A 12857-nucleotide genomic window follows, 5' to 3' on the forward strand; every position below is an offset into this window, starting at 1 on the left:
ATGTCTGCGACAGTAAATGTTTCTGAGCGAGCATCACCACAAATGACAAGGAAATGTTAATATTAATCCTTCTCTCGAATGCCTCGGCTATTGCAGAACACAATATTCAGGAGGGTTTGGTTATCTACACATAGGGTACAACAGGGCTAAAGGCACACCTTAAGAAAAATGTGCTTTTCACTACCCACATAGTGTATGATTGCAGAAAAAGTTTTTATTGAGCATTGATGGAACAGCAGATTTTGTGTGAAAATAAATCATAAAAGTAGTTTATTCTGTTTATAAATCTTATAAATGTATGAGGTGGCGAGGGGAGCCTTTTACCCCAAACACAGTATTCATATAAATACTTCAGCTAAAATAATGTTTTAATTAATAATTAATAATGGTGTTTTTAGCAAAGTTTTAACTATTTTCTGTGTACTTTAATAAATAAAATAATAAATTTTTGTCATTAAAATATTTTAAAATAAAAAAATTAATTTTAAAAATACAAAAACAACATTATTTTAAGAAAGCATTGAAGGAGATCCCATAATAATGTAATATAGCTTTACAGTAACAATAAATATGATATTTTATGATATGATGAATATGATGGTTTCATTATAAAGGTGATTTATCTCTAAGGTGGACACCCAACTTAATATATGATATTTACCATCTGAATCTAACCATGTCATGTCAACAAATGGAAAAGTCAGCCAGCTGTTTATCATGTTAATTATTGTTAATTATGTTAATTAACAGCAGCGGTCCCTTTTACCCCAAATACCATACATTGGCATGTTCTTCTGTTATCAACTTTGCACTGCTGCCTGTAATGGAGTCAAAGATCAGACAAATTTCCATTTGCATCTTGAAAAGTGGATGTTTTGGAAAGTGCTGAGGCAAGTTTTTGTGCCATCTAGTGGCTTAGAGGGAAATTTACCCTTTAGCCCCGTTGTACCATATAAGCCTGGAATAATGTAGAATGATTATGTTTTAAATAATAAAATATTGTTGAATGCCTAAAACGAATAAGTTGGCATATTTTGAAAGAGTTTGGGTCTTCTCAGGTTCTATCTGTGAAAGCACATTTATTTAAAAGTTCCCAAGACCAGAGGCTTGACCAGACTGGTCAAAGCTTGGACTCGAACCGGCTCAGGTTTAGGGTCAGTCCTCGGGTTTTCAGATCAAAGTGGACCCGTGAAGACCTCTAGTGAAGAACTACACAACAATAAATGAAGCAATGCACTGAGACACTGTTTCACAATCCCCATCTGCTGGCCTTTTAGCTTACTCGAAAAAAATGAATGAATTACTAGCTACTAATTATATCTTCAACCGTGTAATTAGATTACTATACTAATTACTCTTTAAAAAGTATTGCATTACTTATTACTATTTTTTTTTTAAATCCCACATTGAACAATACAAGGATAAGCATGAAACTGCTCTTTAATTCTGTCAAATAAATCATATAAAATTGCATAAATTGTTCTTGAACTGAATTGTTCTTGACTCGTATATTTAAAAGGTTACATTAAAAACATACATTTTATTATTAGATGTTAAATATTGATGTTATTTTGTATATAATTGTTCTATAGTCTATATAGTATTTAATGCAATTACATAATAAGTGCATGTAATTCAATTACAATACTATTAAGAGTAATCCCTTTACTTTTTCAAAGAATTACAGTAATGAGTTATACCCAACACTGCCTTGAGCACTTTTTAAAGTCAACATGAAATAAAAATGGACCTTTTTTACTTTCTTAATGCATGTTTCTGGTCTCATTATGCATGACCCAGTGCACAGGTTAAATCAAGTCAAATGTTTGCATAATTTAAAATGTATCGTAAGTACAATTTCATGTTGACTTTATATTGACTTTAAATGATTCTTCTGTGATTTAATTTGGGTTAGATGATATCCTGTTGAATTGCAGTTAGTATTGAAAAACTAAAGTGAAGTCTCTTTTGTCCTGGCTAGTTTTTTGCTTGCCTTCTGCTGATCTTTGGTGCAGAGGTCGCTGCCGGAGTCTTTGGCCTTTTGCATAAGGAACAGGTACAGTATTTCATGCATAGTGTCAATCATTTTATTGAGTATTAATATGAAATGAACTGTCCTCTAATGATCAGCTGTGTTTCTAGATCATTAAAGATGTACAGAACTACTACGAGTCTGCTATGCGAAATGAAAACGGGACTTCTACTGCCTCCATGTATCACAAAGTGGTCAGTCAAGCATTTGATTTATAAACACACTGTTAGTGAATGATCTGTGGCCATAGTGTCTGTGTGACTGTAATGTCTGTTCTTATTTCACAGCTGGAGTGCTGTGGGACTGAATCCTTTCGCCCTAATGAACTGTGTACTGGAGGCAGTCCTGACATGGTATGTTAAAAAATTTTACTGCACGTGATAGAGGGCTCAATATTTCACGTCTGCCACTTCATCTGCAACGGGACATTTTGGATAGTTTTTTAATTTCAGTGGAAGCCCCGCCCACAGTTAAATCACATTGTTCCAAAATTCCACTCCACATGTTTATTAAGTATCAGATGTGTTCTGATTCGCTGAGAATGTGTTGTGTGTCTCTGCATTGCTTTAACTTTTTCTCTGCCAGTATTTTCTACAAAAGTTGCCAGCCAGCAGCATAATTTTTATTATCATATTCACAAAACCTCCATGGCTCACAGGATATTTTGTTGTATGACTAAAAAGTTGATATATCTAAAGAAAGAACAAAAAAACATTTTTATTCTAGCTTCATTTATTATTATTTTCAAAACTTGAATGTAGGTATAAAAAAAATGCCTTTAGAACAAAAAGCTGAGAAAATTGCGTTTTCGTGTTTTGGGCTCGACATTTCATTTGGTAAAGTTAAGGCCTGTTCACACCGGTACGATTTTCGCGTGCGTTTATCGCTGACGTTTAACGCCTCGTGACTAAACAATGGGCACCAATGTGAGTGTGCACACCGACGCACAAAACGGCAGGCGTAAAAGCGCCATTTTTGAAAAAACGCCTCGGGTTCATTTTTTTGTTTTGACACGGCGCATTAAAAAATGGTCGACCAATGAGATCAGCGCTTTTGTTCACGTGCCTGGAGCTGCTGAAGTGACAGTAAAACCAGGGCTTAAAAACGGAAAAAAATATCAATCGGTTCACTCCGAGCAGAATCGATATTATAGCGTTTCCGTTTTTGCGTTCCTCAATAAACATTACTGTTCCGAAAACGGCTTGATTTGAAAACATACCGGTTAATAACGTTATTTTAATTTAGCCTATACTTTAAACAAATATGTATAAATAGACTTATTTTCAATCAATAATAATATAACGCATGGTAATTAAACTTGAATATTTATGTCATAACATTTTTAAAACCACAACAGAAATACATGCATTAATTACAAAGCATAAACAGCGGACCTGTTTTAATGGAGCGTTAGACAATCAAAAGTGGCCTCTTATGCCTAATTCTTTTCAGAAGAGTGATAACATTCTTTGTAACGTTACATATCTTTTTTTCAACACGACTTGTTTTAAAAATTGCATGAATAAAGAATAAATAAACTGGATAACCATTAATGCACCGTCAACTGCTAATTTCAAAGCAAACACTGCTCAACACGTCCTTGCATCACAATCAAATTCAGTCAGCTAATAAAGCTTGATCATTTAATGCAATATAACATACCATTTAATACGAAGCATCAACCGTCTATATAGAAAACATTGACCTGTCCTGTATTGGCAATCTGAAAGACTATAGGAAAAATGTTTGATAGATGCTATAGCCTACTTGGATAGGCTTAAACGGAATCCATAAACTAGCCTAAATCAGTCTTTTTGAGCTTAAAGTCCGTACTGTTTATTTAAACATTCGAAAAGAATGTCCTCCAATACCTGCACATTCATAGTAGACCTCAGCTGGGAAAGAAATGTACTTGAGGCATGAAAAAGCGGGCTCTATACTGACGGTAGATTCATAGATGACTGGTGGTGCGCGGGCATTTCACTCACGCTTGATCCGTCAACGTCACATGCCGTACTACTCAATTCATGATTGGTCACTGTATTAAAATATTAAAGAGAACGATAAAATAACGTTATTAACTGGTTAATGGTCATTTCAAATTAACGTTTCTGTTCAGAACGATTCAAATTGATTTTGATTTCGTTTTCGTTTTTGTTCCTCTTAAAATTTGGTTTGTTTCCGGTTTTCGTTTTTGTTCCTTGAACCGGTTCGGAGCCCTGAGTAAAACACCACTTGGTGGCTCTCAAGCACAAAACGGTCTTGCCGAGCACACATTGATACGACGAAGAAGTAGTAAGTAGACAAAGAAGAAGATGAGCTGATAATGCTGCCTGCCAGTTAGCAAAAAGTGTGTGAATGGTTTTGGCCATAGACATAATATGTCTATGGTTTTGGCAAGCATGTAAATACTGTCTCTCTTCTTCTTCTTCTTCTTCTTCTGTGTGACAAGCGAGTGTCTGAAGCGTAAAGTGCCGCAGCATAGGGATGAAACGATTACCGGTTTCACGATAAACCACGATAAAATTTAGTGACGGTTAGTAATATCGTAGAAAATTTAATTATCATTAAAACCGCGTGTGATTATCACGATTGAGAAAACTCGCGGTAAATCATGTCCAGTCAGCGTCAGTCTGACGCAGCGCACCGCTGTTTTTGATTGAGAAGAAATGGAAGAAGGCAGTGACAGCACTGGGAGATTGTTCAGCCTCTAAAAGGACCAAATCTGAGGTGTTGTCATATTTTGGCTTTAAGTCCTGAGGGAAACTTAATCTAAGATGGTCACCCCGTCTGCAGAACATGCCAGAAGAAAGTCACTGTAATAGGGGGAACACTTCAAAACTACGAACGCAAGGCAAGTGGACTTTGACCTCAATACCAAAACTACATCTGGGAAATAATAACGTGAAGCTAACGAACAAATTCAGACAAGACTAGGGTGACATTTAAGGGATAATATTCAGGGCTCGACATTAACAACCGCCAATTGCGGGTAACGTTAACGTTATTTCGGCTGCACACTAGTCACTCTGGCTGTTGAACTTATTATAGTCTTCTCAAAAGCCATCTGTTATAATCGCGTTGCGCATTATAACCACTCACACGTGTTTCTATTGACTTTATGAATGCAGTGTCTCATAATCAGAGGCGTTCAGAGCGCGCGGCGCGCCGCACTCACTCGCTGAAATCTGCACTCAAAGCAGAGATAAACGTATGCAGGAGATTCACTCATCATACAGTGATCGACTGTTTTTGTTCTATTTCAGCAGCGAAAATAGTTTCAAACGAACACAGCAGAACCACATCATCGCATCTGATATGACTGGCATAACGCTGGCGAATTTAGGGACCGTCTCTAAAGTTACAGACAACATTGGTAACGTTATACACGTTTCAAACTTCAATAGCATTTGAAGAGAATAACAGTCATAAAACTGACTGTAAAGTGATCATTTAGGTGTCAGGTATGATGCACACATTTTGATATTTAATAAAATAAACTGTCAAATCATATGGAAATATGGATATGCATTATTTCACTAGGATACTGTTTGGGCTCTAACACAAAACATGCTAGATTTAAATGCATCATTGCTGAACACTGATGCGAATATTGCTTGAGAATATATTTACAGAGATAATATTAGAGATTATATTTACGACAAATTATTATTATTTATGCATTATGCGTTGCTATTGACGACGGCCATTAAGGAAGGAAATCCCACAGAATCTATCTTAAAAAAGTGCATAGAGCTGCTTTAGTTATTTGTTGTTTGTTGAATTTCAAATATAAAACTTGTTGAAATGTTTTAAGTGTGTGCATCTGTTCTTTTTGAACACTTTCATCTCGTTTGAACAAAACCGTGATAATATTGATAACCGTGATAATTTGGGTCACTATAATCGTGATGTTAAATTTCCATACCGTTTCATCCCTACCGCAGCACCACCGTGTGTACCGGGAGCGCATCTACTGAATGTGCACGTTCACTCGGCGCATCGCCAGTGAAAATCGCTCGGGTGTGAAAACTCAAGACGCGCCGAAAAACGCTGGCGATAAGCGTGCGCGATATTCGTCCCGGTGTGTTCAGGCCTTTAGGCAGTTTTAATTTATATGCTGTTGAATGTTTGATGATCACGTTAGCTTACTTGTGTGTAAGCAGTCTTCTATCCATGCCTTTTAGTTAAAGGGATAGTTCACCCAAAAATGAAAATTGTCATTAGCCCCTTTTGCACTGGGTAGTTCTAGGAACTACTACCAGGGGTCTCCAAACTCAGTACTGGAGGGCCACTGTCCTGCAGAGTTTAGTTCCAACCCCAATTAAACACACCTGAACCAGCTAAACAGTGTCTTGTTAGGCCCTAGTAAGACACTGTTTAGCTGGTTCAGGTGTGTTTATTTGGGGCTAAACTCTGCAGGACAGTGGCCCTCCAGGACCGAGTTTGGAAACACTTGTTATATAGGGTCCCCTCAAAGTTGCGTTGGATTTTCTCTTTAGCGTAAAGATTGCGAGGTCTATCTATAACTGTTTTCCATGTTCATAGAGTTAGTTTGTGGAGTAAATATATAGGCTATACTATGTGTAGCTGGTGTTTCGCATGTTTTCAACCAATCAATGTACACTGACGTCACTGGTAGTTCCTATTGTGCTGGGTTAGACCCTACACTGAAGTAGGAACTAATTTAGTCCCCCCAAAAGGCAGGGACTAAATCGTTCCCAGTTCCTGGGGTGCGAACACACCAAAAAAGCAGATACTTCTGCCATTAACTATGAGAAGGTACCTCCGTTGCGAAATCCCCTATTAATTACTCAGCCTGATGTTGTTCCAAATGAAAAATGTAATCTGTTCATCATATTAAGAGATCGAGTCTCTTCAGAAAATTTGGACTAAACCGCTCAAATCATATGGATTCGTTTTACAATCTCTTTATGAACTTTTCGAAGTTTCAAAGTGTCAGTTACGTAGCTGTCAATGGAGGGACAGAGAGCTCTCAGATTTCATCAAACAGAGCTTCACTTGTGCTCGGAAGATGAATGAAAGTCTTGCGGGTTTAGAACGACATGAGGGTGAGGAACTAATGACAGAATTCATTTTTGGGTGAACTAACCTTTTAACACAGATCATCTTCACTTGTTTTGGATCCAGAGATGCTGTACTCTTTCAGAAGTTGTGTAACCGTGTATCTTATAACAGTGAAAACACGGATTGCTGGGAAAAACGTGTCAAAAGTTCACACCTGGTTCACAACTTTATTTACTCTCCCTAAGCTTTTCTTAGTTTTTCTCTTTATTTTACTTTAAACAAGCTTATCATCCTTTTATGTTATTGTGTGTGTCACCAAGCTTGTTGGCATAAATAACACTCTTAGACTCGCAGGAAGGACACATTTGGTACTCAAATGATGAGCAGTTCTGACACAGGCCCTTAGGTGGCAGCCATGTTGCTCTGTACGGTGTAAAGGGAGGGAGGGGCGCAGACCAGTGGAGTGAGAAGGTAAGAGGGGCTTAGAGAGAGAAATGAAGCAGACAGCGGCAAGATGTCCCATGAGTCACTTGATCCGATAAGCCCACGGGGGCACAAAGGCGCCAGTATTTTATTTATAGCAGACACGAAGGCACATTGATCGGCTGAGAAACATGATGTCACATTGTGCTTCAGTTGTCAAGTTCATACTGTCAGTTGATCCCAATCAGCAAAGCACATTAGAAAAGAGATACCGCAGACAGCCTGTTAACAGTGTTTACAGTGGATGTAGCCTATAAAATCAGCTGCAGCCCCTTGTGTGTGTGTGTGTGTGTGTGTGTACATGTTTTTCTAGCCTGGTGGGGACTTCAACCTGACTGTAGACAGACTCATGGGGACTCGTGTCACCGTGGGGACCTAAATTGAGGTCTCCACGGGCACAAAAGCTTATAAATCATTCAGAATGAGTTTTTATGAAAATGTAAAAATGCAGAATGTCTCCTGTGAGGGTTAGGTTTAGGGGCAGGGGCAGTGTAAGGGGATAGAAAATACGGTTTGTACGGTATAAAAACCATTACGCCTATGGTGAGTCCCCAGAAGGATAGCGTGTGTGTGTGTGTGTGTGTGTGTGTGTGTGTGTGTGTGTGTGTGTGTGTGTGTGTGTGTGTGTGTGTGTGTGTGTGTGTGTGTGTGTGTGTGTGTGTGTGTGTGTGTGTGTGTGTGTGTGTGTGTGTGTGTGTGTGTGTGAGAAATATTTTACTGTTTTTAACTCTTTCCCCACCATTGATGGAAATTTCCAGCTTTCCGTGTTTTCACTGTTATACGATAGGATGCGCTATCGTGCTTCTGAAAGAGTACTGAATCTCCTGATCAAAACACATGAGGAGAAGAAGAAGAAGCAGAATCAAGCGATATGTAATCAAACAGCATATAAATCAAAACTGCCTAATGTTACTGAGTGAAACTGAAGCTTTGAAGTGTTGATGGACTCCATCTACTCCATCTGTGTTTTGATCATCTTTCTGAATCCGATCTGGATCTAGTCTTTGAAAAAAAAAAAAAATTCTTAGCTTTTTGCTCAAAATGTTTTTTTTTTTTATAAGCTTACCCACATTCAAGTGTTGATAGAAAAAGAAAGCATGAAGCTAGAATAAAACAGGTTTTTGGTTTAAAAGCAGAGGCTCTGTTCTTTCTTTTGATATATTGCATGTGCAGATATTCATGTAACAAAATATTCTGGGGGCCCTGACATTTTTGTGAAAATGATCAAAAATGCTGGCAGGGAAAGAGTTTAAAGAAGCCCCTTCTGCTCACCAAGGCTACATTTGATAAAAAAAAATGCTGTAAAAACAGTTGTCAGGCTATCACCAGACCAAGCTCCTTTTAAGATTGAACATTGGTCTGGGGAGTCTGCTCTGTATTTTCTACTGCACAAGAGGCGTGATAAACGGGCAACGACCCATCGCTTCTCTATCCGTCACTATGAGTCATTGTGTCAAACCCTCCAATAGTGCGGCAGGTGGATAAGCCGGTCTGTGATTGGTTCCCGAAAAAGTGTAACAGAAGCAGTAGAAATAAATGTACAGGTTTCCAGACTGAGCTGCAGGGTGAAATCAAATCGCAGACAGATCAGGCAGGTTTTACCTAGTCTAATAAAACAGTTATTTTGTGAAATAGTATTGCAATGTGAAAAATTTATTGTTTTCTATTTAAATATATTTTAAAATGTAATTTTTTTCCTGTGTTGGCAAAGCTGAATATTCCAGTCTTCAGTGTCGCATGATCCTTCAGAAATTATTCTAATATGCTGATTTGCTGCTCAAGAAACTCTTCTTATTGTTATCAATAGCTATGTTTCCATCCAAAGTTGTACATTTCAGTTGTACACAAAATTGGAATATTGCATAAAAAATGTGCAAATAAATCAGTTTCCATGCCACGTGTTTAAGAGAACAAAATCATCACTTCCTGAGAAAATGGTGCAAAATATCTGCAAAAAAAGCAAGTTGCTGCAATCGGTGAAGCCACTGTGGCTCTTTTATCCTACATCATGAATGATTTGCTACTCATAGCGCTGACGAAATGCAATAAACACTGTCGCATTGGGATGCTGGTGTTTTTTAAACATTAGAGTAGACATTAAATAATCAACATAACGTTGGGATGTATCATTTTTACTGACTGCATGCAAAAATGAACCTACAAACAATGTGGTATTCAGATTGCAGTCAGATCACTCAGTATGTTCTGTTTCTATTTGATTTAAACACAACCATGAAGTAGTCAGTGCTCAGTAACTTCATTGTTGGTCGAAAATTAGTTATTGATATTTTTTGGGACATTCAAGACCTCATTTATCATGTGGAAAAGTATCTTGAGTCAGTTCCGTTGTTTTATCAAGAAAATAATGGGTTGTCTTAACAGTAACTTCCAAAAGCCCAGGAGAAACCAAGACAGAACACTGTATACTCTTTCTTTCACTGCATGCTGTTCTTGGCCTTTGTTTTAGAACGCTCAAATTGAGTTGGGATACTCTGCTATTGTTTACCCGTTGTTTAGAAGTTACTGTGTCTGCCTGGAGTTACGGTTTTCTGCCCATTAAGTTTGCTACGTTTAAATTACAGTAGAGCCTGTGTCATACATCTGTCACGGAAGCACTTCTGACACACACAATACCTGAATAAAAGTGTAGGTAAAGCAAATAGTTGAGTGGTTGTTTTTACTAATAGCGTTTAAGGATGGTTGAGATGGCTTTGAAACGCAGACATCAAGGCAATTGTAAATCATCCAAAAGAAATGCCACGATCACTAGATTTTATACAGGTGTTACTATAATGATTTTGTAAATGGTGATCAGCAACCAAATTTGATAATGTGTAAGTTTCTGCCTTCATCACTTTTTGCAGACAATACAAAGGCAGAGTATAGTAACTTCAAAAGAGGGGTCAAAAGTCAAGTTTGAGCTCAAGTTTTTTTTTATGTAGATAATTTGCACTGAAACATCTAATTGCCAGATTTCCAGTGTCCTATAATTCATTTGGCTGGGGAAAAAAATCTTTAAAGTAATTTTTCTCAACTCCACGCTCTCTAGCAAGTTTAGGTCTTTTGCAGCATAGTTTAGGGGTGTTTTCATGCTACAAAGATGTGATATAAAACACTCATAAGCAATAAATAATTAATCATTAATTGTCAGTTAAAGGGTTTGCATATCTCTGCTATTTTACAACAGCTTTGGTGGCTCGTCCAATCAGATTTCAGAGCTTGAGCTATTCGTTTTATAAGAGCTCAAACTTGTGTATTTATTGTTTTATGCACTACATTAGTTTTCCACACTCATCTAATTTTCCTTTTAAAGGTTTTCAAGGATTGTGTCAAAGCTATCGAAGAATTCTTCAATGAAAAACTCTTCATAATTGGATACGTTGGGATTGGCATTGCTGGAGTAATGGTAAGAATATGACACTAACAGACTTCTTTTTGTGAAATGTTATGCTTAAAGTCAAGTCAAATTTATTTGTCTTGCACTTTTCACAATGTTTCAACTTGTCATTACAAATAAACATGATGTGAATATTTATAATATGTTAACTCTTTCCCCGCCATTGACGGAAATTTCTGCCGGTCCGTGTTTTCGTGTTCTCGATCTACTCCATCTGTGTTTTGATCGTCGTTCTGAATCTTTGATAAAAGCTTGATTTTCTCAACTTTTTGCTCGAAATATTGCTTTTATGAAACGTGCCAACATTTAAGTGTTGATAAAAAAAGAATACACTAAAAGCAGAGGCTCTGTTTGTGAAAATGGGCCTTATAGTTGCATTTAGCACTTAGAGCTAGGAAATAATATAGATACAAGCCATCGAGCTATTGAAGATATGCTATATAGTAGGGGTGTGACGAGATCTCGTGCCGCGAGATTAATGTGAGGAGATTTCTCGTCGAGGTGAAAAGCTGTATCACGTCATATTATCATGACGGAGTGTGAGGGTGAAGTTAGGATAGAATATGTCACCGCTACGTTTACATTACGCCTCCACTGTAGTTTTGCTTTTTACAGAAAAATAAAAACAATTTAATTCAGGTGGATAACGGTCGCTTCAATTCCATCAGCTCATCCAACACGAGCTGTTCGAGCCGGACATAGTTCGCAGCACTGATCACGAGAAGACCGACAGGACCGTGGCGGAGGATTCGTTACGCAACAGAAGCATCAGACAAATGTCTATTTTAAAATGCGCGTTCAGCACCAAAAAAGTAAAGTAAACCCGAGCGCGATTTCAATGTGTTACTGCCAGTGGTGGAAAGAGTACTGAAAAAGCATACTCAAGTAAAAGTACTGTTACTTGTCAAAAAATGTAGTGCAAGTAGAGTAAAAGTACCTGTCCTTAATACTACTCAAAGTAGGAGTAAGAAGTAGCCCGTTTAAAAGTACTCAAGAGTAGTGAGTAGTGGTATTATGCTATGAATGTTATTCCACCTTATACCCTGCAAATTCAAAATGTAGCTTACTCTTTTATGATTCTCAGTAAGAACAAAAAAACATGAGATCATCAACAGTATTTCAATATTTCTCTGAGTTTTATTTTTGACTTCTAGCACTAAAAATACAGCCATGTAATATTTGAGAAGGCAACCAATAATCTGGTAACATTTATGACAACCTGTCTGTAGAGGTTTTCTTGCGGTTCATTAAAAAAGGTTGCAAAGCGTTGTACATTAACAATTTTATGTTAAAAAAGCAGTTATTTCTTTTCAAGACACATTCATTGTACTGCTTTAATTTCAATGGATGTTTTCTCTGTTAAAAGAATACACTTCAGAAATCAGAGTCGAGTAACTCACAATTTTCACCACTGATTATTTTTGCTTGTATTTAAAAACATAAACCTGATTTAAATATGAATCTGATGTTTTATGAAAGTTATTTGCTATATACATGGACTACAATTTTAAATCGCCATGAGAACACATTACATTAAAATATGCACTTGTAATGAGTGTAAAATCTACATTATAATTTTCACTCAAAATCTTTTCTTTATTATTAAAAACTCTGATTCTCTTATTTTGAATATATTTTTAGATTTTCATTGGATTGTCTTTTGATTTAATTATGCTGGTAGTGGTATGTATATTTTTGGAGTTTTATATATGATTTGTAATGAAGTGTACCGCCCCTTTAAGAAACACTTAACTTTGGATGCGTTCTCTCCTCGCTCAGTTGATAAACTACGCTGAGATGAGGATGTATGTTGGCTCACGGAGCAATTTCACGATTTAATTCATCATACAGTAACCAGCAACAACCCCCTTTCATAAAGCGCACGTGCCTCTCACTCTAGGCTGGTCACGGCTCCCT

General features: G+C 37.2%; 1 protein-coding gene across 1 annotated transcript in view; it reads left to right on the forward strand.

Moving 5' to 3' along the window:
• Positions 1-12857, forward strand: part of tspan2a (tetraspanin 2a) — a 40445-nt gene that overhangs the window by 24764 nt on the left and 2824 nt on the right. Inside the window, exons 4-7 of the mRNA XM_079839966.1 lie at positions 1982-2056; positions 2143-2226; positions 2320-2385; positions 10857-10949. Coding sequence (XP_079696092.1) covers positions 1982-2056; positions 2143-2226; positions 2320-2385; positions 10857-10949 — 318 coding nt within the window. The remainder of the gene's footprint in view (positions 1-1981; positions 2057-2142; positions 2227-2319; positions 2386-10856; positions 10950-12857) is intronic.

The sequence above is a fragment of the Gobio gobio genome (genome assembly GCF_949357685.1).
Source record: "Gobio gobio genome assembly, chromosome: 17".
NCBI classification, from domain to species: domain Eukaryota; kingdom Metazoa; phylum Chordata; class Actinopteri; order Cypriniformes; family Gobionidae; genus Gobio; species Gobio gobio.